The sequence below is a fragment of the Diadema setosum genome, chromosome 13 (assembly GCF_964275005.1).
Source record: "Diadema setosum chromosome 13, eeDiaSeto1, whole genome shotgun sequence".
Lineage (NCBI taxonomy): Eukaryota > Metazoa > Echinodermata > Echinoidea > Diadematoida > Diadematidae > Diadema > Diadema setosum.
In genome coordinates this window covers 9,663,803-9,691,615 of record NC_092697.1, presented here as the reverse complement: position 1 = coordinate 9,691,615, position 27,813 = coordinate 9,663,803, and the positions used below count along the sequence as shown (strand labels likewise).

Sequence of the window (27,813 nt, the reverse complement as noted above, 5' to 3'; positions counted from 1 at the left end):
CATGTTACGCATGGAATCATCAAAGGAAGTGCTAATCAGGGGGCCTGTTTCATAAAACTTGTCATCAGTGACAAGTTGTCATAGATGTGACAAGCTACTGAAATCCTTGCAGCTAATTGGCTGAGAGCAAATTTGTCATAGAAATGTGGCAGTTGTCAAGGATGACAAGTTTTATGAAACGGGCCCCGGGAGTTTCTTCCTATCACGTAGTTCCACCTTGAAATTATTCCGGAAAATATGCTTCCAAATATCTCTCCCCGCTTAGCTGTTAGAGGCCGCTATTACTCGTGGCTCGTTCGATATCTGTACGTTCTTTTTCATCTTGAATGTAGACTATCACACTCCAAATAGTGCGCTCAATCAAAATGGGAGTTTCCTCGTATCGAGGTGTTGTCGTCTGCTTGCTGTACCTGCTAGGCACCGTCTTGTCGAAAGATGGTGCAGCTACGGGTGAAGATCATGCTGAAGTTGACTTAAAAGAACACGCCAAGCATTACTATAGTGAACGACAAGGGAAATACGAGGAAAAATTATCTACGAAATCAGAATCAGACGGGAAAAGGAAAAGCAGCGGAACAGATTTTGACGGCCCCCGGCTTGTGCGGTTGCACGGTGGGCAGGTGAGTTGAGATTTTCCACACCGTGCATGCACAAATTGAACATGATGTTGTACATCGGTATGTATACTACGTAGTACGTGTCTACGTGTGTCTGGCGCTGGCTAGAGTAGAAGGTGGAATCAGTAATTTGACTTTTTGGCTTATACGTTAAGCCGTCATGTTCGAACCAAACAGCTTTGCATCGGATTGCTATGGCGACATTTTGCCGTCGCATACGACATACATGTAATTGCAAAGATCAAATTACCGGAGAGACGTACCAATGCAAACGCATTGCAAACACCGAGAGCAAAGAGCAATTAGTTGATTGTGTGCTATATATAGCTAATGATCTCAAACTTCCGCTTAAGTTAGTCAAACAGAAGCCAATTGTTTGGATCGAATATCGTCTCTGTAAACCCCGTCTGAGTGAACATCGTAAATATACTACACAACGCATATAGCTCAGGTTTAAGTTTTGTAAATTGCTTGTTGAGTATTATTTTGATAGGGCCTATCCCATAGAGAGGATGGAATACGAGCGTGTGTTATTCTATCACACATACTGAATCTGACCATATTTTTTTTTAATATATTAAATATCTAGTTCACAGGTTACTTATTCATATGTTCTTTCTCTTCTGTTCACTATTTCCAAACAGTTGGTAGCAATTATCAAAATAAAAGAACCCTCAAAAAACCACCCCTGTTACATGCAGGGCACAGTTAAAAACTTTGTTAATATGATAATTTGAGCTGAATTCACAAGTGATTGGCAGCATGAAAATCCATCATGCAGTGTGAAAGATTTATGATATCTAATGAACAACAATTTGATCAGAGGAGACTTATACTTGTGTGCATAGAATCTGCAGGTATGAATGGTGTAGAATTCATGTCTAAGATATCCAAATGATATGCACTGAAATGGATAATTTGATTTTTGTAATCATGTATCATTAAGTAGCTTGGGCAGCCTTTAGATGTGCTGATGAATGAAATAAGAGAAAAAGGCAAAACAACAAGCAGATGAATACCAGTCTATCTTTACATCAATTTATCAACATCACATGTAATCATCTTTAATGCTTGTTTAATTGTTCAGTTTGCTTTAAAAATGTGGTTTATCATATGGAAGCTTTTATTACATAAAGGTTTTTCATGATGAAACTTCAGCCTGGAATAGATATTTTGCTGCCTCCTTTCCTAGAAAAGTTTCTGACTGTGGCATGTAAAATATACTGAAAAAAAAAAACCCAAACAAACAACCGCTTTCTTCACTGTGCCCCATAAACCTGACAGGTTGGTGATGTTCAAGAAATTCAACTTGGACCGGATCTTGTGCGATCTCTCCGCACTGTCAATTTGAAGCCCTTGATATTTGGTGAGAAAAACAGCATTGATACCAATCAAACTAATTGTTATATCGCATGCACTGAAATGAATTAAAATGATTATTATGATAATGTAAGTGACCTCCAATATCTTGATGCATGGCATATAAATGTGTATTGATCATTACTAGATGGTATATTGAGATATGTGCATAGCTCACCAATGTGAAGTTCCACATGCATTTTAGCATCTATCTATATCCCCTGTTGTAAAGCTCTTGATTATATATAGTCCGTGATTGTACTAACTGAAGGGTATAATATCATTGTTTGAGATATGTGGCATTATGTATGGTAATGACATTATCATTCATGCATAGATAATATGTAAAATTAGAGATAGAGAATCAGACATTACATGAATTTAGCTGGTCAATAGCAAATCTGTATAATATATCTCTCAGTCTCTTTCTGTTCAATATATAAGTATGTATACATATATTTACTTTTTTCTTCCCCAATGGAATGTAATTTATTATTACATCTATGTGTATGAATGCTTTGGGGAATATGAAATATGTACATGAATACATAAAATATATATATATATATATATATATATATATATATATATATATATATATATATATGTATATATGTTCTGTGTTTATTTTATATATTCAAATATATGTACTGCTGTCAATCTGCAAACATACTTGTGCATGTAAGCATTCATTTGCTAATATTTGCCCAAAATGTCTGACACATCCCTGAAACCTCAGAAATCCAAGACTTCTTTACTCCTGATGAATGCCAACATATCATTGACCTTGCCAAAGAGGCTGGGCTTGAAACCAGCTCCACCCATCAGATCACCAATGACAACAATTTCCGCCTCCTCGACTCTGATGGGGATGAAAAGCTCAGCTTACATGAGGTGCGTCTGCATCATTAGAATTTATTAGAAACATAATTGCAGGTGACACAGAAGGAGCATGGTCCATAGTGACATAGAAAATCTCAGATACACACATTGTATCTCATTTTAAATTGTGAATGATCCAAGCTCTCCTAGTATTATGTGGAATTTACCAAAATACTCTAGTTCAATATTTCATTGACAAACTTGTGTATCTGTTCATGTGCTTATTTATTTATTTATTCATTTATTCATTTATTTATTTATAAATGTGTTTATGTATGCATTTATTTATTCATTCATTCATTCCTGCTCATGAGTTAGGAACCTTTTCAGCAATGCTAATTTTCAAAGGGGTACAGTGTACAATAAAGACATAATATTTACATTGTCATAGGAAACTTAAAAAGAAAGTCATACAGTTTTAAAGAAAATGATTCAATTAGTATTTGATCAACTTCATTTCAATGTCAAGACAGCTGGATTGAATTCAGATAAATTCAAGTAACTATCAGAATGAACTCGAACCTGACATGCTGGTAAACAGCATTGTGAGCACAGTGATTGATATAATTGAATACAGGCTGGAAAAACGACAACAAAGAAGCAGGTTTTTAATCACAGTATTAGGTATACTGACACGGGCCAAACTGTCTTCAGATGTTATGAGGAATATCTTGGAGAGTCTGCTCTTTTGTTTTAAAGTGAGATACTTATGAGATGTGAAATTCTTCCATTTTGTAGGGAAAGTAGACATTTTATACTTGTAAGCAAATGGAGATTGTATGAAAGATAAACTATATATAGGCACCTTAATCTCAATGTGTACACTTTCTGGAAATCAAGGAATGCATTACACACTGTCATGGTAACACAAAACATGTTACACCATAACAAGTAACAACATAATGAAATCCAATTGTTGAGAAATTCCAAAATTGATTGATTTGAATATTTTTCCACTTTGTGTTCACAAAAATAGGAAACAAACGTAACTGAGTTACAATGATTAGTACTACTGTTACTATTTAACATTTTGTCTATTTGGATGTGCAAAAATAGTCCTATTCAAGAGATATTATCACTTTAAAAATCCCCATGTTTGATGTTTCTCTACAACAACTTTTCCCTTGATGGTGTGAAGTGGTATCAATAAGTAATGTGATGATTAAGCACCATTTTACGGGACTCACACACGCAGGCACTCAAAGCCTTCAGCTACAATTGCTTTCACGCCTCAGTCGTTTTGCGGTCTCAACGGCTGCCGTGTGAGATGACGCCCACAAGCCAAATCTGCTGAATAATCTAGAGGCCGAAAACCTGTGATTTTTATCCCTTTGCTTATAGGGTTTACATCTCCCACCTCCTCCCTCGATCCCCCCAAGATGACAAGACCATGTAACATGCATGCAGTCTTGCTGTAATGGGTGCTTGCTTCCCTGTGGAAAGTGTAATAATAACATAATTACTCTTTCATAGCACATTAGTTCATCCCCCATCTTTTACTTCCAAACTCATTATCACATCATGATTTAGTTACCATAGTAACACCATCCATTCTCCAATCACTGTCTCATTTAGGTAAAAGGTTGCCAATGCCAACTGGCATCTTGCCTCTAGAAAAAAAAAAGTCAGTTATTATTTCCTTATCACTATCACTGTTTTTTTTTTTTTCCTTTTCATTCAGACTCTGTCATCTCAACTATAGTTAGCATTTATAGCAACAAGCAACTTGCCACTGAAATGAAAATCATTGTTTCTTTGATCCTTGTCTTTGATTCTCTGCCTCTGCCTCAATATTAGATGATACGGACAATTGAAGATGGCTTCGATGTTTATCTCGATGAAGATGACGTCAAAGAAATGTAAGCCACATTCAGTCGGATAGATTGCTTCATTGAAAAATGTCATTTTTGTTGATGTCAACACCCTAATGCAATTGTATCTGCTTTTAATGCTGCAAAGTATGCCTTCCATCATAGATTGTGTTTCTTTTTTTTATGTTTTTGAGAATTAACAAGTACATCCTAGATTAACTTTGCATGTCTTGCAAAATTTTGGAATATATATCAAGAAGAGAATAATTTGTCTCATCTAACATAATGCACACTATTCACACTATTAGGGTAATCTTGTGCTGACATAATATTTCTGTTGATGTATTACGTATGTTTCTGGGTATAATATATATATATATATATATATAGATAGATATATATATATGTATAAATATATATATATGTATATATATATATATATATGAAGGGTTTGTTTGCAAAAACCAATAAGTCCATTTTTGAAGATTTTGAAGTACGATCTCTGTCATAAAGTACAAAATAATACCTTTTAAATGGTATATTGGGCACTACATATAAAGGTATAATTTTAAAGTTATGGTCAAAAGAAGCAAAAATTTTCTTATTATTCTCTATATTTTTCTTGACTTTTATTCGCAAATATCTCCATTTGGCAAATATGGACTTATCGGTTTTTGCAAACAAACTCTTCATATATAAGGGATGATATAAACTGCCTTAATAGTATGTCCTGGCAGAAAGTATTGTCTAAATTGTAGTTGTCCCACATAGTAGATGAATTTTCAGTTTTACTGCAGCTTACTATGGTAATTATTTGATGTAAGCACAATATAGCGTGGAGTCATCTCCTGTAGGCAACCCAGAGTCATAATACAGACTTATCATCTGAGGAAGTTGTATGAAGTTGATTTTATCTGATCTGGCCCATCCATGCTGGAGAGAGCACAGTGTAAAATTAGAACATTTGAACAGTGTGAACACAGTGTCTCATGCTGTGTAAAGAGAGAGGTCCAGGGTTCAACACAGTGTGTTCATGGAGGCAGCTATGTGAACACACTGTGAACACACTGGGAACATTTAACAGTGTTATCACAGTGTCCCACAGTGAGTTCACAGTTGACTCTGGGAACACATTGTGTAAATGGAAGATCCAGTGTTTGACACAGTATGTTCACAGAGATGGCTATGTGAAAACACTGAACACATTGTGAACACACTGTGGGGCACTGAGTTCTCTCCAGCACAGATATTCACTGATTTCAAGGGATCGTATAGTTTTGGTTGAAACCTATAATATCATGTTTCTAACATTTTTTGGTGAGATAATGAGAAACATCTTATGAAATATGAAAGAGCATGTAATTCCATGAGGAATTCAACATTTATTTGATGAAAATTGGTTTTGATAAGATATTTTTGGATTTTGGTGAGATAATGAGAAACATCTTATGAAATATGAAAGAGCATGTAATTCCATGAGGAATTCAACATTTATTTGATGAAAATTGGTTTTGAAATGGCTGAGATATCCAAAACAGAGTGATTCTAATAAAGTGTGGGACCCACATTTTATAATGATCGCTCTGTTTTACTTTGTTTTTGGATTTTGCAGTCATTCCAAACCCAATTTTCATCAAATAAACTTTGAATTCCTCTTAAAATGGTATGCTCTGTACTATTTCATAAGTGTTTTCTTGGTATCTCACAAAAAGTTAAAAGCCCAATTCTCATCTCCACCAATACTGTAGGGCAGAGATTCTCTCAATGAGGGTGTAGAGACACTGCTTGTTACTCTAAAAATCATTAATATGTTAAGGAAATTAAAGAATAAGATGTTTGATATCATAGCAATTCAAAAGCATTTTCTGATTGTCAGGAAAATGTAATGACTTTCATAATCAATGTCAGTTTCTTTATATTAACTGTTGAGATCAAGTTAAAATTTATCATGAGTAATTAATGTTATCCTGTAGCATGTATCAGATATATTCTGTACCACTTCTTGTTAGCGATGTTGATATCAAAGTGACATTCTACATGAGTGCAATGTTCATATGTTTCTGTTTGATCTTTCAGGTATTTCCATTTGCAGCTTGATTCAAATCATGATGGTAAGTGTTAACAACTCTCATTATCACTGCAAATCATGTCATATCATTCACTTTATGATTAACATTTGATAAAATTCTGATTTTTAACATGATTGATATTAGTAACATCATTAGGACAAGTTAGAAATAGTGTAAGAGATATAATCAATATATGCACAAGAAAATATGGACAAAGAGATATTCTGAACAGAAAAGGAAATATCAAAGGAATGTTATAATGACAACATAATCATCGTCATCATCACCACCATACTTTTGATGATCAGTGTTTGTAGTGGTAGTAGTTATAGTAGTAGAATATATTAATAGTAATAGTAATAGTAATAGTAGTAGTATTAGTAGTAATAGTTGTACTAATTGTAGTAGTACATGTAGCAGTAGTAGTGGTAGTAGTAGTACTAATAGCAGTAGTACGTGTAGTAGTAGTAGTAGTAGTAGTATTAGTAGTAGTAGTAGTAGTAGTAGTAGTAGTATTAGTAGTAGTAGTAGTAGTAGTAGTAGTAGTAGTAGTAGTATTAGTAGTAGTAGTAGTAGTAGTAGTAGTAGTAGTAGTAGTAGTAGTAGTAGTAGTTGTTGTTGTTGTTGTTGTTGTTGTTGTTGTTGTTGTTGTTGTTGTTGTTGTTGTTGTTGTTGTTGTCGTTGTTGTAGTAGGAGGAGGAGGAGGTGGTGCATTAGGAAACAAAAGAGAATAAGCAGAATGAGATGGGAGAGTAAGAAGCCATTACTATAGGAAAAACAGAAAAGAGAAATGGTAGAGAGTTTGACGGAAGCAGCCAGGGAGAGGATGTGAGAGTGACAAAAAAGTAGTATGTGCAGCTTTTGCCCTTCAACCTTGTTACATTTTCACATGGGTAACACGGCAAGATATTGCATAGGGCACAGAGCAACCCCTCGTTTCCTCGAACCAAGGACATAATATCCTTAGTAGGTGAAGATGGAATGGCGTGCAAAGATGAAAATGCAGCCTTGATGAAGATTTATGTAAAAGATGATAGAACCAGAGTTGCCAACGTATGTTGTAACAAAATAATTTGTGTGGTTTTTTTCTTCATCTAGATAATATATATATATATATATATATGTATCATATATTCATCATGTTCTTGTTTTCCCCATAGTCAATCCAACATCACTTTCTAATGTAAAGAAAACTTTGAATATGAATACAAAATATTGATATTCTAAAATACTCTTAATATGTAAGAATATCAAATACAGAAGAGGACAGATGTTCTATTACATGATTACAAATTTTGTTTTATACACCGACTTAATGTACACTATAATGCACAGATTTGGATGAAACTTTCAGGAAAGGTTGAGAATGACACAAGGAAGAGATGATTAAATTTTGGTAGTGATCTGGAAATTTTTATGGATTTTATGAAGGATTTTCTATATTTTGGCAGAAAGGGTCAATGAACTTGGGAGTTCAAGCTGCGCTTTTTTGAGGTTTTCATACGCACACTGAAGTGCATGCTCTAGTTTCTGCTAGGGCGAGGCACGCCGTGCAGCTGAGGGTTTATGACGTAACAAAGGCTTCTATATTGGGAAATCGGGCAATTTTTCAGCATGCATACGTATGGGTGGAAATCACTATCTCTATGGAAGAGCAAGATCATCATTGGAAAGTAGCTGCTTGGGGAGGTCTGCGCTCTCAGAGTGCTTTTCTAGTTATCATTATTAGTAGTAGTAGGAGTAGTACAAGTATTAGTAGAAGTAATGGCATTTAAGTACAGAGGACCATAGTTTGCAGTATTTAGTAACAATATAATCAAAGCAGGCCATATGAGTTTAAAAGGATATGATAAACAGTTTTGCTTGTTGCAAAGAAGATCAATGATTACTGGGTATATCTCATATATTTCTTTACTATATTAATTACAACATAATACATATGAATAAAAAAAAAATGTGTTTAATTTCCTGTCACGCATCCTCACAGCCAACCAGGCATTTGCATCATAGATTAGACTTCTCATGTTTCAATGTAATCTTTTTAAATTCTCCATCAATAACTGACTCATCTTTTTTTTATTCATTTTTTTCTCTCTCTTTCTCTGACACACACACACACACACACACACACACACACACACACACACTTCTCTCTTTCTCTCTCTTGAAAGCTCTGTGTCTACCTTTTCCTTTACTTAGTACTATAAATATTAAGTCATCAATTTTCAAAGCATGGCTGGGCTACAGCTCAAGTGTCTTTTGACGAGCGTCGGGGGAAAATGTTCAACTCAGAACGTGTCGTCACGGCAACTTACAGCCACTTTGGGATTGACACTCTTCCTCTGATTGGCCCAGGTCACGCTCACTCAAAAGATTTGATTTCTTTATAATGAAGTCATATGTTCTGAAGGTTTCCTTCTGAAATTTTAGACCCTCCATGCAATGTCTCCATATTCTTCTTTTTTTTTTATATTGCAGGTTCAGCAGAACAAAATAGCCAAATTTTAGTGGGAACAGCTTCATTTCTAGCAAGTAGAATTTGAAATGGCCTTTGATTTTGTTTTAGGAGATTGGAACACATGCTGGTGACATTATAGCATCCTCTACCACTTCACATCTTACATGAAATCTTTGAACAAATTTGCTGTATGATTTATAGCTAGTGTGAGTGGCCACAGCAATTCCATTCCTTCACCCCAAAGTTATAGCTAATAAGTATAATGATAATAGATAATCTTTATAGTTAGATCTGCCATTCTAAACCACTGTTGCTTAAACCTTATCCTGTGCTTTGTTTGCCAAGTAGCATGTTGGCTGAAATGCTTTCTTGAACAACTAGCATAAGTGTCTTGAATCTAAATGCTAATGAATGCAGATTAACTGGTTCCCTTAATTCCTATTATGTCAGCATTGTCTTCCAGTTGAAACGAAGCATATCCTGAAATGACTTGCTACCATTGATTTTATGAAGTTTGAGTGTAATACCGCGTATAGTGATAAAAAAGCATGGCAAGTTAAAGCTAAGTGCCTGGTCACATTAGGGCTCAATGTAGGGGAGTGGACAGTGGATAGAAATGAAAAGATGATTGCATTTTAATTTATGTGATTACATTTTAATGTGTGTGATTGCATTTTAATGTGCGTGATTGCATTTTAATTTGTGTGATTGCATTTTAATTTGTGTGATTGCATTTCAATATTTGTGATTGCATTTTAATTTAAGAGATTACCATGTAAGAGATCATGTACCTTGGTAGCCTTTAATGACTTTGAGGCAGGAGAAACCTCCCTGGTCTACAACCTTGCCATGAGGCTTGGAAAAAAAAATGCTCTGACCAGTCTAGTGTATGAAACAGTAGTCAATGGTAGTGATGACAGTAATGTGAATTTGACTGGATTGAATGAGAGTTTTATGCTGTGTTATACTTTCAGTGTGATTAGCAATTTACACAAAATGAAATGGGAGTCTTAATCATAGATAATGTTTTAGTGAACTTTACTGCGGATATCACAGCACTAGAGAGCAAAGGAGTGAGCAAAAACAAATAAGATGGAAGCAATAGAGTCACTACAGGTTGGAGATTTTAGAAAAGCACACACACATGCAGTCTCATAGACATATCACCTGTTTAAGATTTCAGATTCCTCACTCATTTTCTATATATAGGCCTGATGTGATTATGCCCAAATACTCAATTTACCTTCATAATATGCATAGTGTATAGGGGCACTTGAGTGAATTTGCCATTGAACCCACTGTCAAAATACCATGTACAGTGACACACACAAACACATACACACACACACACACATATATATATATATATATATATATATATATATATACTATTCTGATCCACAGTGACATCAGTAACAAAAGCAGTGCTGCTGTTATCACTTTTACTGCTACTGCTGTCACTACTGATAATCATAATGGTCACAGTTGTTATATTGGATTTTCTTTCTTTTATTCTTCCAATCTCCTTTTTTCCTTTTAATTGTGATTATCATCATCACTATCATTATTATCATTGTCATATCATCAGTATCATTACTGTCAAACCTGAAATGGCGAACCTAACCTGACCACCATATAGAGCATTTTTTTTTTACTATGCAGTATTGATCTTATAAATGCATATGAAATAGTTCTATATTGCATTTGTTTTAAATGAGTCTGTCCTTGAACTCAGCCACCTGGGGCATCACACACTCCAGTCTACAGTAGGCCTACTGATGACCATTGGTGTGTGTGTGCACATGGCCTTTCATGTTGGACCTGCTGCACACACAGCAGGTGGATGAACACTCCACAGTATTGGTCAATCATACACAATATAGTTAGAGACAGTATATAACAATGGCAAATTATGCGAGCAGGCAAGTTATATCCAAGGCCAGGCATGTACAATAACAGATGGGTAGTTTTACATTGCTAGAGGATGTAATAATACTCACTCAGAGATATGAGACCTTTTGGTTGCCATAGCGATGTCAGGCTGAACTGATGGTAAGGTGTAGGCCTATTCATGTCATATCTGAAGAACTATGCATGAAGGTAAGGAAAGTAGAGTCAAGGTTATATAAAACGAAGAATGTCAGTGTATACATTTACTGGTAATTAATAGAAATGAACCAGTATATTACACAGACGTGGACATTCACACAAATACACATACACATCAGCCTACATGTACACATAATTATATTCATGTTCATATATTCAGTTACTCTTTTATTGTTTTATATGATATTTTTGCCTTCATGCATCTTTTTCCAAGTCTTAGCCTGTACATATGATTTTCATGATGTCTTTTCCAAGATAACTTTCAAATGAATGGCAGGATTTGCCATACAGCTATATGTGTTTGGTAGCTTCCAAAACCCATATGCTGACCATAAACCTCAATAAAGTGTATCGTGATGGCAATTTTTGCTTTAACTGAGAATGCCTGCATTCCTACAATATCAGAGAGAAATGACCTCAGTATTCTCAACTTCAAAACAAATAGGTTATTATTTTGCAACAAATGACTATTCTACTTAAAAGATGAAAAAAAAAATATATAGACAAGCTTGAGTTATCTGCATGGTGCAAGTCTTACAAATAAATGAACAAGAGCATTTTCTTTTTGTTTGTTTTTGTTTTTTCAAGGTTGAGATAATATTAGATTGAGCTGTGGATTAAAGTTTTTTTTTAGATTAATGTAAAGGGATTTCAAATGTGAGAGTTGTACTGATCTCAGAATAATTTGAATTATCAATTACTGTACTGATGTAAAAGAAGAAAAAGAGGAAGAAGAAGAAGAAAAAAAAAGAAGAAGAAGAAGAAGAAGAGTCAATATAGTGTGGAAGTGGATAGATCATTAGCATTGAATTGTATGGATACAGATTTTTGTTGTCTCATTCTCATACTAATTGTCTAATATTCCAAAAGTATGTCCATAAAGTGCTTTACCCAACCCACAAAAAAAAGATAAACTTATTAAAAATGATGCTCCCTGCTACAATGCTTCTGTATCAAGTAGCCTATGTGTGATAAATTACAAGGGACAATTTTCCAGGATATTGCACGTAATGAAACTGTTCAACGTGCTCACAGTAATTCATTTGTTGAAAGCTGCAGAAAGAGTCGGAGTGCCGTGCGGGTTGTTGGAGATAAAAGGTTCGGTGCCTGGTTTGGCATGCGGCCCTCTGCATTATTGATCGTGTTGTCAATAATTTCTGCATTTGAGTCACGTTGCCGTAGTAATTTCCTGGGCTGAGAGAGAGAGGGAGAGGGAGGGTGCGAAGATTCCAAAACGACGGCAGCTCCCATGCAAGGTGTCAAGTTCATCAAATGAATGCCTTGGTTGAATGAGGGAGAGTGGAGTGTGTAGTACGTTGAAATAATATGTGTTCGTCAATCCTCAAACAAACAAACAAATAAACAAACAAACAGACAAACAAAAAACACTGCTGTACTTTGTACCAAATCAGAATTTGATTTTGAGTTTCTGTGTCTGTTCTGTAAACTTGAAAGTGTCCTAAAGATGACATTGTTTAGAAACAAACATATAATGAAACAATGGATTGTCCCAGCATGCAGATGGCTGAAATTAACTTGAAACATTGATTGCACAACAGACACACGCACATGAAAAGTAGTCAGAGTTATACATTTGAACAACTAACAATACTTCTTTAGAGAAATAGTGTGTAAGGTTAACAAATACAGATTATATGTACTCTCAGAGGTACAATGCTGAACATCATTTTGAAATATTAGCAGGATGTTGGTTTATTCAATCCCCTCTGGAAAACAAATTGACAATATATTTAATCTCCTTTCTGCAGCACTGCCCTTCCAAAAGTGATAGTATCTACACAACTGTAATCTCAGTGGATATTTCAGCAAAAAATAGTGATGCTACAGGCTTTGATAGCAACTCTACCTGAACAGTCAACTCTGCAATCATGTGTGATGTTGTCGTGCCAGGATAGCCTTGAGGCCATGGATTTATCTATTCATCTTTATACACTATTATGTGATGGTAATCTTGTAAATTAAGGCTTGCAAGGCTTGTTTCAATAACATGCCAAACATTATTTTAGGTATTATCACTTTAAATCTACTGTCCTCCACAAGAAGCACTGATTTGCTGCTGAGGCTCAGTGACCCTAGAATTGGGGGACATTCCTCCCATGCAGCTATTCAAAGGGGGTTGTTAATAAATAAAAACTGTTGTACTGTAGAATCAGTTTCACTGTGAAGAACAGAGCATTGTAGTCAGGTGTATGTCATCATGAATGTGTACATTTGTCTCGTGAAATGTGACAATACTCTGTGGTACACCCAGGTTTTTTTGATCAAGTATTTAAATCAACCTTGTTGCCTAAGTTCAGCTAGGTGAGCCATAGTGATAATGTACACTTATGTGATACATATTTAAATGTAGAAACGGAGAGATATTTGCGTATTTTTGTTTTTACTCTATTTTCTCGATATTGTATTTGCATACCTCTATGACTCAGTTACCAGTTTATGACAACTCTACAGTCCAGAGAAGACATTGTTGTAACTTATTAGACATACAATATCCCTCTTTAAATCTTCTACAGGAGGACATTGTTTATCTTTGAAAGGTCAAAGAACCTCCGCCCCTCTTCATTTTGTTCTTCTTCTCATGGTGTGAGGCACAGTGAAACAATAGACCTTCATAAGAATAAGAATCCTATACCCCATTTGTACACAAAGTTGGGCTCAGAAGCAATCCTGGAACAAGTTCAACTTCAAGTTCAAATTTTTTTTTTTTATTTCTTCCACAAGAAAATAATATATAAACATAAATTTCACTTTCTTCAGTGACAGAATCCTGTCACTGGGGTACTAGTTGCTTGCACACAAATCTTCACCATTCTTTCCCTTTTTTTGGGGGGGGGGGATCGTAGATGTAAAAAAAAGAGAAGGAAATCTCTCCTCACCTTTTGTCCCCTTGCATCCCCATAGATATCCTGGTTTCCTGTTTTAAACCCTATCTTTGGAGGTGACCCGACTTGTCTAGAGAGCAAACCCCAGCGCGAGGCCAGGGTAACTACCAATGCATACCCTGGGACCGGGGTAAATGGGATGGGAGTGGGGAGTTGATAAATAAGAGATGGGAGAGAGTAAAGGCATGTTAAGTGGCTACAAGCCCTCCCTGGGTTACCCTGACCACACTGAGGATATTAATGTGCCGTCTCCCGTGGACGACATCAAACATTCATGCTGTACCACTACCACCGCCACCACGTTGGTCATTCCCAAGAGAAAAACGGGGAGTTTTGTCTTTTTGTCTCATTTTGTTTTGTCTCCAACACCCTGTCCTTGATATCTTTATATCTCTTGGTTGTGGCATAACAGTTCTTCCACATTGTGCCCTCCCCAATTGTACATCGTTTGTGTAAGAAAATTAGGAAAAAAAACAAACAACAACAACAACAACTTCACAGAACACTTGTGCAAGGAATTGTATAAAAAATGGCCCATGCAAAGGGCCTATGGCCATTAACACCTTTGTCTTGGAGCTGCTACATATAGTTTGGTCAATGCCACATAATGACTCATTGGTGTCCAGGTGTGAATGACGTGATGAAGGTATAAAGGCACTCTTGAGTAGGCCTTTTACACTTCTACACAGAAAGACAGCCACAGATAGATTTCTTGACCACATCACCTCCTAAACTTGCAGTTAACTTAGAGAAAATGTTTCTTGCCTTCTAGTTTCTGTCATCCCTGTTTCCTTCCAAATTGTTTCAATCCCCCAAAGATAAAAAAAAAACACAAAACCACCCAGCATTGAAGTTAGAAATAAGAGTAGTTTATGATTGCTCTGAGAATATTGGGGGAAGTAAAATGCAAGAGTAAAAGAGGAAAAGCTGTGAGATGGAGTTTCTGTACATGATGCCAACATAAGATCTGACAGCTAATCTAATAGATTTCCTTTAATTTCCAACATCATGCTGTACACACACACAAAACTTTGTGGAAAGAACTTTAAGCCACAATACAATGTGCCATATTCAATAATATGCTGAAAATTGCTGTTGGTTAGACATAATTAGTAAGAGCAGTAATTGTAGATGTATTCTTCCACACAGACCTCCTACTTTAAAAGGTAGTAGTTTCCAGCTTACTGAATTCTCTGCTAAATTTCTTCCAAAAAATGGTAATGATAGCACAAGAACAGAAGGATTAGGATAAGGGAATAAAATGAACTTTTTTCCAAACATTTAATTTTTTCCTGTCTGAGTGATTGGACAGGTCATCCCAAGACAGTTACATTTGCATAAAATTGTGTTATTCTTAAAAACTAATGCTGTACCACGATTACCACTGCACTTTTACAAGTGACTTACCTGCAGCTAGTTATCAATGCAAGCCACAGTTAATTAATCATTCTAGACATTTGACAACATTTTGCAAATCAGAGATTACACCATTAAAGGGTCATTGCAGCATTGTTGATCAATTTCCAAATTGCAAAAAAAAAAATAGATCTAGAGCAGTCAGTTGTCAAGTAGGTGAAGTTGTTAAGTAAGATAAATTACAAAAAAAGTACAGAATTTGAGGAGTTTATAGCTTTGCTCAGAAGAACAGAAGGCAATTAAGAGACTGAGAAAGAGAGAGAGAAAAAAAAAGGAGATAATGATGGAGCGTTTCATGGTCGAGGCATCACTCACTGGAGTGTGAATAATATTTAGCGCCGTTTGCCCGCTCCGACACTGTCGCTTCAAACATTAATCACCGGGGGGAATTTGGCATCATCCCCGCGCTTGCTCACGATTTCTGTATGATGGATTCCAATGACGGTCGTTACCACCTCTTAAAGGTTACCTGCTGCTTCTATCATGACTAAGGAGGAGTTTTTCTCAGTACGCCTTTTTTTCCCCCTTTACTCCAACAATTGAAATATGATGACTGCTCTGAATGCAAGTAATTGCTGTAAATGATACAGATAAGTTTGTTTGTTTATTGATAACAACCCTAACGTACAGGTATGTAATGACGAGGAAGTTGTGAACTGGTAATTGATTTTGATTCTTTGAAATGGCATGATACTTCCAGGAAAGGTTATGATAGGTCAATGTGAAGTTATGTCACTCCTTTGAGCACGAGTGGTAGAATTCCTCACCCCCTTGGGGTGAGGGTTGAGGAGAATAGAGTGAGGGGTGGGGTCGTTGAAGAAAATCTACCCATGTCCATTAAAAGTGGCAATGCTCATAATAAAATAATCACAACATTCAGCATTCAGTCATTATCTTACATTGACTCTCTGCCTGCTCTTGCTCTATTTCTTAGCTTAATTTGCCAACATTTTTCATCAGTATTCAACATTTAATCCAAACTTGACCTAGTTATATGTTTGGGAAGTCGATTGAGGCGCAATAATGTGCCTTCATTAAACAAGGAAACAAGGGCGCCGGAAGCGGGGGGGCAGGGGTGGCACTTGCCCCCCCAAACAAAATGTTGGGGGGGCAAAACGAGTTTTTGCCCCCCCAAAGTGCCCCCTGTAACAAATAATTAATCACTGATTTAAAGACCAAAATGAACAATAAAGGCATATTTCTTGTCTAAATGTTGTAATTTCATAACTGAAAATGCAAAATTTTTCGCCCCTAACGGGGCGAAAGTGCACTAACAACATACATTATTGTATCTATACACTAATAGTAACTTATGAGTAAATTTTGTGTATAGATGGTAGCCTCGTGTCCTCGAGTGTGCCCGCTGAAACATACCTTTAGTAAACCTTACATATTTCATTTTCTTCTTTGCTTTCTAGTAGTATAAGAATATTTTTTATTGTTCGAACGATGCGATCACGTTTAAGCTTTTAATGAGTATATTTCAGATAAATTGCAAAGTGAAAGTGGCTCGCTCTATAAAAGCGACTTTTATACTCTGTTTTTACAAAAAATCCCTACCGTGGGAGGGGGTATCCCCCCTCCCACACCCTCCCCCCGCTCGATCGCTTCGCTCCCTCGCCGAAGATCTCGCACCATCACATTATTAATGTACTCCCGTATGTTATGATCATAGTCCTTCCAACTGATTTTTTCAACATATTTTTTATTGTTCGAACGATGCGATCACGTTTAAGCTTTTAATGAGTACATTTCAGATAAATTGCAAAGTGAAAGTGGCTCGCTCTATAAAAGCGACTTTTATACTCTGTTTTTACAAAAAGTCCCTACCGTGGGAGGGGGTATCCCCCCTCCCACACCCTCCCCCCGCTCGATCGCTTCGCTCCCTCGCCGAAGATCTCGCACCATCACATTATTAATGTACTCCCGTATGTTATGATCATAGTCCTTCCAACTGATTTTTTCAACATGTTAATTCCCCAGAAATTTGCTTTAATTCTCTATAAACGCGAATTTTATACTCTGTTTTTACAAAAAGTCCCCACCGTGGGAGGGGGTATCCCCCCTCCCACACCCTCCCCCTGCTCGGTCACTTCGCTCCCTCGCCGAGGATCTCACACCATCACATTATTATGTACTCCCGTATGTAATAATCACAGTCCTTCGCACTGATTATTTTCACCATGTTTAATTCCTTAGAAATTTGGTCTATAAACGCGACTTTTGTACCCTGTTTTACAAAAGCTCCCTACAGTGGGGGGGGGGGGGGTAATCCCCCTTTCCACCCCCACCCCCCCCCCCCCCCGCTCATTCGCTTCGCTCACGCGCCGAGGATCTCACATCGTCACAATGTGCCCCCGTTGAGATTTTGCCCCCCCAAAACCAGAAGTGTTCCGGCGCGCTTGCAAGGAAAGCTGTGGTGATGCAGTAAAGATTAGGAGGATTATGTAATCTCTATTCAATTTGCCAACATCTGTAGCAGTTGGCGAAGACAGCACTCCAGTGTACAATATGTGTGTGCCAATCAGCAAAGAAAGTGCATTAAAGGTCAATGAGAAAACAGTTTTTACAGTAACTGATGGAAGTAAGAATTATGTCTATTCAAAGAATATTTCTTTGATTCCATATTGTTGGACTTAAAAATGGTATCGACTGAAAGCTCACCCAACATTATCCACTATTTTGTCTTAATCATTTGAATTTGTTTTTAAAATTGAAGAACTAGATTATATGTACTACTTCATGTATAGGAATGACAGGGGTCTAGGGCAATTACCCCTGGGCAATTACCCCAGACCCTTCCCCTGACCCTAACGCTAATCCTAATCCTAAACCTAACCCTAACCCTTATCTTTACCACTAACCAGTATTTAGCTGGGGGGGGGGGGGGTAAATGTCCTTGGTGGTAATTGCCCTGATTCAGAGTGACAGGTACACTTTGTGTTTTGATGACAATTGTTTGGAGATGGTGTAGTTTGTGATTCATAGGTCAATTCACCACCCCACTGACAAATGAGTGGATTTTTGATTTTACGTTTTTGTTTACAGATTTCATCAGCAAGGCGGAGATGAGTCGGCTCAGCTTAAAGCAGCTGACGACGTACATCAAGAATCTGGTGGCAAGCAACCCCATCAAGAAGTCACGCTTCAGCGAGCAGGCATGGATCTACCCGGACAAGACCAAGGACGCCATGGTGGCAGACTTCCAGCAGAGGTACGGTATACGAAGAGGCCCCCTCGCAGCTAGCTTCCGCCCCGGCAAACTCCATCCTTGATTTCATGCTCCAAGGGATGCTAGAGTTCAGGCTGACACTTCATGAAGGTCCACTGACCGGGGTCCTGGGAATGAAAGTGATGGTCCTGTGTTCTTGTGCCTGGTTGATTCATATCTTGTTTAGATCATTAAAACAGCATCGGGCATTCATTCTGGGTCAAGCTGATTAGGGTACCCTGTCCTGTGGGAATTGTTACCTGCTCTTATATGCACACTCACACACAAAACCACACACATGAACACACTCTTACACTCACTCACAAACACATGCACACACACACACACACACACACACACACAACAATACATGTGCACACTCATCAGAGCCTTGTAATGTTAAACTTAGCAGTGAGTTGCAATCCAGTAATACAGTGAAGCCAGCAATTAAAAATAGTTTCCGTTGGAATAGCAACTGGTATATAGTAACATTATTTGGAGTTTTTAAAAAGTTCTTTTGTATTCAGCCCAGAAGACTGGATTGGTACGTAGAAGTTGTTGGCACAGCCCTTTCCCCCCCCCCCCCCCCCTCCATAAATGTGTGCAATCCCATGCATTGTCCTTCCCCCTCTCTCTGTCTTTATCTTTGTGTATCTCTTACTCTTACTATATCTCTCTGTCTCTTACTCTTTCTGCCTCTCTATATTTCTGTCTATCTCTAACTCTGTCTATTCTCTCTATCTTTCTCTGTTTATCTCTCTCCATCTTTGTGTATATCATACTATCTTTTTCTGTCTATCTCTTACTCTTTCTACCTCTCTATATCTCTGTCTATCTCTTACTTTGTCTATCTCTCTCTGTCTCTCTCTGTCTATCTCTCTCTTACTTTTTCTACCTCTCTCTATCTCTGTTTATCTCTGTCCATCTCTTACTATCTTTCTCTGTCTGTCTGTCTCTCTTACTCTTTCTCCCTCTCTATATCTCTGTCTATCTCTCTCTATCTTCGTCTATCTCTTACTATCTCTCTGTCTATCTCTCTCTTACTCTTTCTATATCTCTCTATCTCTGTTTATCTCTTACGCTGTCTATGTCTCTCTACCATTGTCTCTCTCTATCTCTGTCTATCTCTTACTGCCTATTTCTGTCTATCTCTTACAATCTATCACTGTCTATCTCTGTCTATCTCTGTCTGTCTCTTACTATATCTCTCTCTCTGTCTACTGTACGAGCTGAAATTTTCGTGGTGGTTTTATTTTCGCGAATTTCGCGAATCGCCTTTGAACCGCGAAAATAACAACGCGCAAATAACTAAGTTCAGTTAGACCCTCGAAACCGCGAAATTAACAACACGTGAAAATGTCCTCCAAGTAGCAATTCGCGAAAATTTCAGCTCGTACAGTATCTCTGTCTATCTCTTACTATCTCTCTCTCTCTGTCTATCTCTTACTATTTCTCCATCTTTCTCTGTCTATCTCTTACTCTCTCTCTCTCTGTCTATCTCTTACTATCTGATCTCGATCTCTCTGTCTATCTCTGTCTATCTCTAACTATCTCTCTCTCTCTGTCTATCTCTGTCTATATTTCTATCTGTCAGAACTCTTCCATCTATGTACTTATATTTCTGTTCATATATCTATCCATCTCTCTTCCCTCAGTATTTCATGAATGTGGACTCATGGTTCTAGGGCAATTACCCCCTGTGCAATTACCCCGCCCCTTCCCCTGACCCTAACCTTAATCCTAATCCTAATCCTGAACCTAATCCTAGCCCTAACCCAAACTCTAACCATAAACCTAACCCTAACCCTTATCTTTACTTTAACCTTGTCACTAATGAATATTTGGCTGGGGGTGGGGGGGGGGGGGATGATTGCCCTCTGGGGGTAATTGCCCTAATACTGGACTCATACATGTATTTTTGTAGAAGAGAAGCTTATACTCTGAATTGCACTTAGGCTCCTACATGCACATGCACCTACATGTACCCCTACATGTACACCTACACCTGCAGTTAAATTCATGCACTCATCTATAGGTCCATGTGAGTGTCCAAAGCTGGAATGGTATCTTTCATTCTGGTTTTCTCAATAAAGATTGTATTTCACTGTCATTCATACTAGATATTGTGATACGTCACCCAGATGCGTCATCATTTGGGGGTATCATATTCTCGTCAAGCCCCCCCCCCCCCCCCACATTTTTCTCATGCACAGGATTCCATGTTGGAAATGATATGAGTAAGGTTTTCTGCTACTTTTTTTGTGTTTTATCAAGCCTGCAACCATGTCATGTTTTCTTTTCTTTTTGTTTCATTTCATGCACTCTAAAAGTGCAAGCTACAAAGTGCATTGTAACCATGCAATACAGCTAATATGATCATAATGGTCTACCAAGGGAGTGATTGGTAGTTTCATGGTACATAAGGTGATAGAGATAGTCTCATCATGCCAGACCCGCTGATCTCTTACACTTTTTTTCTTCCTATGAAGGAATCCAAAGCTTTTACTTGCTCAAAAGTCGATTAGACATCACGATCCGGATACATGGAACACTCTTCCTCAGGAGTTGAAACAGTGTGCCTCCTTGTTTTCATTCAAAGCAAACTTAAAGAAGCATATTTTACTGCAGTATACTTCAAATACGAGTTAAGCATGAATAATTTATATGACTCATGTTGGTCTCCCGATAGCAACATCATATGTCGTTCACTCTTGCAGCAAACCAATTTTATTATTCTAAATTCCAGCCTATCTGCCCCTGTGCACTTTCAAGCACCTGCACGTACATTCACCACCATCACACATCAGAGTTTATTTTCCCCTGCTATCTTTGCAGCAGAATTTGTATTGTTACGAATTTAATACGTCCCTACCTTTTCCTCGGGCCGGCCATCTTTTCAAGCAATGCTTACAATGGCGGCCCTCTGCATTATCGCTTCTTAAATGTAATATTGTTATTGTAATCCCTGCTGCATAGACACGCATACTGTAATTATCATTAATTTCCTTTTATATCATTGTTTATGCAAGTCAAATGACTCTGTTTCAAATACACTTTGTATGTTTCCCATGTTCATGATTATGTAATTTATGTATATATTGATTTTGCAGAAAATAAAGTATCTATCAAATCAAAAAATATACTTGCTGTGTCACATATACAGCAACAAAATGAGAAAGAGAAGTTGGAGAAGCCATGCTCCTAGAAATATAATATTCTACAAAGTCAAAAGGGTGAAACAGGATAGACAAAAGATTTGTAGGACTCAAGGTATTTGACAAAAAGAAAGAAGTGTACACTATCAAAAGAAGGAAAATGTTGAAGGAAAAGAAAAAGAGGCAGCAATTTGAATATGCACCAACAAGGCATGATAGATATATAAATAGATATGTGAAGAGATAGATAGATAGATAGATACTAAATAGATAGATAGATAGACAGACAGACAGATAGATGGATATAAAGATAAATCAAATGAGCTGAGAAAAGTGTACATGAAGAGAAAAAGAGAAGACTAATGTAACTTAATGGAATATTTTTTTCTACTCGACTTGGGAGACTTTGACACATGTTATTGCATTGACATTTTGCTCATGCTCATTACCAGCACCCTTTATTATGCAACACCTACAAAGAGTCTGGTTAACTGATTGGTCGACTGCTCATCACGTGACATTCATTAAAAAGAACCATTGCACGCTGTCGCCGTCAAGAGTGCTATTCTTGTCGAGCAGTTTTGGATATTGTATTGTTGACGTCATCCCTGCACATTCATTCCCATGACAGGCTTTTAATCAACTCATATAGTTTTGCACCATGGCACTCTCCTTACGTCACTCAGTCACCTTTACTGTCAATGATTTCAGCTGATTGCTCCCTTGTTCATCTGTACAATAATACAACCAACCAAAGTGGTTGCCATTACTGTACAATACAGTGGACTCCCATTCTGATAAAGTCCTCAGGACCGGCAGTTTTGTTTTGTTATATCGAAATTTTGTTATAACCGAACAAAGAATAATAAAAAAACAAAGAGCGGACAATATTGCAGCCTGAATTTTTACTTTGTTATTACCAGAATTTTGTTATAACTGTGTTTGTCATAACGGGAGTGCACTCTATTCAAGAGTTGGCATGCACCATATTCATTGATGTCTAAGGTGTTGTATAAAACAATTAGTGAATGGTCCGTACTGGTGCAATGGAACAAAATTCCATATTTGGTGAAAAATCTTGCACCATTGAACACACATGACCATTCATTATTTGCTATATAAAGTACAAGACCTGATGAGAAAGGTTTATCTTTAGCCATAATGCTGTAGTAAAGAATTGACCTCCAAAATGCATTGCAAATTCTTCAAAATCAACCTGACACTCTCCAAAATAAAAAATTATTCATTTTGATGCAAGAAGCAAACTCAAAAACACTGTCAAAAGCAGTAAATTTTGGTGATAAATCAGTAGGTATGCAATAACTGTAAACACTGCCAGAAGCAAGAAATTATGGTGATAAAGTCCTTAAGCATGCATTAATTGCAGGAGTTATTAGATGGTCTCATTACACAAAACCATGGTATTCTGTAGGAGAAATTATCCAAGTTTTTGATTGGAGCAGATTTTTTTTTTTTCAGGAGGAAAACAAGATTTGTAATGAAAAGAGACAATTTTTGATGCTACCTTTATTCTGTATGTGATGTAAAAAGTGGTAGAGTATCATTATTTTTTGTGAAGAAAGAGTATTACTCATCTTATTAATAAAAATACAAGTACACCTCTTCAAACATTTGGTATGTGTCTAAGGTATCTCCTTATGTTGTGCCCATGTGTGTCTTTATCCCTCTTGTACTTGTCTAGTATCTCAAAAGGAGGTCAGTATAGTGAATAAAATAATGAAAACTCTACCAGCTCATCAGCGAAGAATCTGTAATCTTACAATGATGTAACGTGAATGTGTCTTTATAACAACTCCATGGATATAATATCAGTATTATGTCAAGAATTCATTTATATTGAAAATATCAATTCTCTCATTTTCATCATGTGACAGGTTAGTACAGTTAACCCAGCTGCCTGAGCCCCTGATCCAGAAATTCAGCTTCTTCCAGGTGGTCCGCTACGGCCCCCATGGTCACTACAATGCCCACCTGGACTCTGGGGACTCTATTGGGAGTTTGCCCTGCTGCCACCTCGTCAAGCATAAAAGATGCAGCATCTGCAGGTAGGTTGGAGGGGTTGCCATGGGAACAAGTGTGATGATGCGCCATTCTAGTACACCAGTTTGCTAGCGCTTCAAAATTCAATGCATGCTTCCGTTTTTGTGTCACATTCTCTGCCTGGTGTGTATTTTCCCATAGGCTGTTGCAACCTAGCAACAGTTAATGCCTACCAAGTGATTTATGTGATAGTGACTGAATTGAAATGAGGGAGTTTTGATGCATAAAACACAATGCCAGCAGTCAAGCCAGAGATGTTTAAAAACTGAAAGGTTTGAATATGCCTGTGTGGGGGTTGCAGGACATTAGACATCATCCCAACATGTTTGTTTGTTTGAAAAGATTTTATTTTCTGCATTTCATATTTTCTTTCAGAATAACAAAAATAACAAAGGCAGGTTCAATTACACAAATACAATTCTGAAAATTATTGACATATTACATAGTAAGTCATATTTTGTATGTAAAGACAAATGAAACGTTAAATAACATACAAAATGTTTATATGGCCAATAATGACTTAATTCACAGTACAATATATAATATATACATATGATGCAGAGGGCCGCCGTTATAAGCCGTGCTTGAACAGACGGACAGCCAGAGTTAAATTACCATTTTTTATTGTAGTACTTGAACACTAATACAGATGGGCCATGTTAAAGTGCGTGTAAATCCAGTTTTATACAATTACTTGGTAAACAGGAGTGGTGCCTGTGAGTGCGTGTGCAGGTGATGAAGCGCGAAAGTGTTGATGGTCAGCACTTCTAAGAAAATGATTGGATATGTTATAATATGGGCGAAGGGTCAAGCAGCAAAGTAAAAGAAAAGGAAAAGGGGGTGGACCAAATATTGCCTTGTTGTTGAGTATAAGAGGTACATGTTTAATGATTACTGTACCGTATGATATTGTGCCAAGAAATATTTCTTTGTATTTGCCTTAAAGGAATAGAGAGATGTGCACTGTTTTATGTGGAGAGGAAGTGAATTCCAAATATCAGGCCCGTTATGCCGAATTGATTTTTGAGCTAATAGGAGTTTAGGGTTATTCAAATGGAAATCATTACGATGGCGCGTGGGGTAAGCATGGACATCCCTGTTAAGGGAAATGCTGCAGCTGGCAAGTTCCTGTAGACGAGTTTCTTTTTACCACCTATGGTCATTTTGACATTGCAGACTAATTTGCAACCCATAGAACACGCACATAAAATATACTTGGATTCTGTGTTTGATAGGTAATTGGCAGTAAAATATATGCATGTATGAGGATTGTGATTTTGATTTATTTTTATTCTAGCATGATGGTGTCCAGATATCACCATCATTATATCATCAAAGTCATACAAGTATTCTGTTAGTGACTTTACTATCCTGCCTAAAGCTTAACTGGAAATACAGCTTTTCAATTTAAACTGTGTTCCGCTTTGCTAGACATTTAATTTTTTGTTTTGGAGTTGGGACCCACAGGCCTTAAGCTTATTCCTATTCCTTTGGCAAGGATGAAGTTTGGAGAAATCTTTCTAAATTTCAATTTTTGGAGATCTATCTCTGTACTCATTGTATGGTAAAATGTTGATGAACTTTTTATTTATCTGGCGCCCCCATTGGCTAGATTCATGACGATCATGGTGTATCTGAATGATGTGGAGGAGGGTGGAGAGACGGCTTTCATCGTCGCCAACAACGATACGTTTGATGATATGGTGAGTGTGGCTTGATTAGGGATGCCTTTCTTTTCAGTAATATGAGGCATCTTAGCACTAAGCTTAAAGGCATAATTTACCATTTGCAGATGAAACAAATACCCAGCGTTAGCGCGTTAAAACAGTTCTAAAATGTGAGTTAGGGATAGAAAAAACCACTGTAAAAATTTGAATCTGTATAATCAATGTTAAGTATTGTTAAATGCACAAAATGTGAACAATATTTGTAATAAAAAATGTATCCAGACTAAACCGTCTACAGGTATGGTTTATTGAGAAAAATACTGATATCTCCTTTATATTTTAGGTTTTATTGGGAAAAGTTTATATGGTAGGATGTTTTGTGATACAACAGACCTACACATATGCATCAAATGTGATATCTTGAACATTTTTTAACTCACTGTTCCCAAAGGTAAATGGGACCTTTAAAGAGTATATTCACCTTTGCAATTAGTTTGTGTAAATAGAAGCAGAAAAATTCGGGAATAGAAAGGTGAAAGTTGGAGCAAATTCTTATCAAAGATTAAAAAAAAGTTATGATTTTTAAAGTTGTGCTGAATCAAGCACAAGTTGCCTCTTGACAGTTAGCAATTGTTACAGCCAATGATCTTATTGGCATTGAATTTTTTATCAGTGTATGTATGAGGGAGTATGTCTTTTATTCAATACAGCTTTTATTGAGGTATAAATACACTTATCAGGTGTAGAAGGCCAGATTTTGAACACAGCAAGTTAAAACGAAATTTCCCCATCTATTGTTTGTATTTCCATTTTCAGTACTTCTACAAAATTTGAAATTTTATGGAAATTTTAAGGGCTTCTAATGAACTGCTCTGGTCTTTTAAGTTAAGTCTCATAATGATAAATGTACCAGAGTAACAACACATCGGCTAGCAAGGTTTGTGAATGACCGAAAGGCATGTTCTCCCATGGAGATACATGTAAAACAACAAGTATGCCTGCAAGAGGCCGAGTGAAATCGAGAAGGAACATCTTGCTCTGAGAGTACCATCATAAATCACTTTCCATCTAAAAGAAAAAGAGAGTTTGCTACTTTGTCAGTGATATGATCAGACTACTCTGAATTGAAAATATAAAATTTTAAAAGAAAAAAAAAACAAAACAAAAACAGAGATATCATTATTTTTCCTTACTTTTTTACATATCTTTAAGCTAGTATTAGCCAATGTGTGAATAGTTATCACTTGCCTTCGGCAAGAGAAAGTGATATGGAGCAGTAAGAGAAGCATATCAAATTGAAGCCTTCTATTCTATTATGGAAGATCATCTGATTACAGTTAGTTTATTGAGGTTTCCATGACCGGGCAACAAAATCTGCTGCTATTGAGTCTGATTGATGGGAGGCGACATTCATGATGGATTTCGCATTATCATCACCTGAGAATAAGAAAGGCTTTTATATTACTCAAAATCTATACCAGTCATGCATTTCTGCTTCTCAACTAAAAAATCACATGATATGTGATGTTATGATCCCTTTGAGAATTTCTTCTCATTTCTCACTGATTCTCAGGATCTCCGGGAGAGTGGACACATCAACCTGAACAACTACTGCCGGGAGTCCAACCTCCGCATCCATCCCGAGAGGGGCAAGGCAGTCATCTGGTACAACCACTTTGTGGACGAGACCACGGGCTGGATGGGGCAGGTTGACCCCTACACCTGGCACGGCGGCTGCCCGGTCATCCGGGGCGAGAAGTGGATCATGAACAGGTGGATCAGTGCAAGCAGGGATCCCGAGGTAGATCTAGCATAGGACTTCGGGATCAAGGAGAGATCATCTCCAAATAGTGATGCAGTATTTACCCCAACTAGAAAGTTATTCGACAAGATCTGCTACTACAGCAGCAACAGACAGTGGACGTATATATTGCCAAAGACATTAACTACTAAAGACAGTCATGGCCTCTGCAGTTGATATATATTCTTATGCTTAATTCTGTTTGTTATCAAAATTTTCTGGATTATGTGAGAGTGATAACATAAGCACTTTGCTGTCTAACTATTTTTAATGATATTCCATTTATTTCATTTT

The 27,813-nt window shown here is 37.1% G+C and overlaps 1 protein-coding gene across 1 annotated transcript; it reads left to right on the top strand.

Annotated features, from left to right (window-relative positions):
* The first annotated feature begins 365 nt into the window (after positions 1-365).
* LOC140237158 (transmembrane prolyl 4-hydroxylase-like) lies at positions 366-27,569 on the top strand. The gene is made up of 9 exons (XM_072317100.1): positions 366-620; positions 1,902-1,983; positions 2,716-2,870; positions 4,656-4,717; positions 6,746-6,780; positions 18,673-18,838; positions 23,886-24,056; positions 25,664-25,754; positions 27,292-27,569. Exons 1-9 carry the CDS (start codon positions 366-368, stop codon positions 27,532-27,534), a joined length of 1,260 nt encoding a protein of 419 aa, XP_072173201.1. The 3' UTR covers positions 27,535-27,569.
* Positions 27,570-27,813: the final 244 nt, after the last annotated feature.

Excerpts from the sequence above, each read along its gene's own strand:
- LOC140237158 (XM_072317100.1), top strand. The coding sequence starts at position 366 with ATGGGAGTTTCCTCGTATCGAGGTGTTGTCGTCTGCTTGCTGTACCTG. Across the intron at positions 1,984-2,715 it reads TTTGAAGCCCTTGATATTTG|AAATCCAAGACTTCTTTACT; the intron begins GTGAGAAAAACA and ends CTGAAACCTCAG. Across the intron at positions 2,871-4,655 it reads AAAAGCTCAGCTTACATGAG|ATGATACGGACAATTGAAGA; the intron begins GTGCGTCTGCAT and ends CCTCAATATTAG.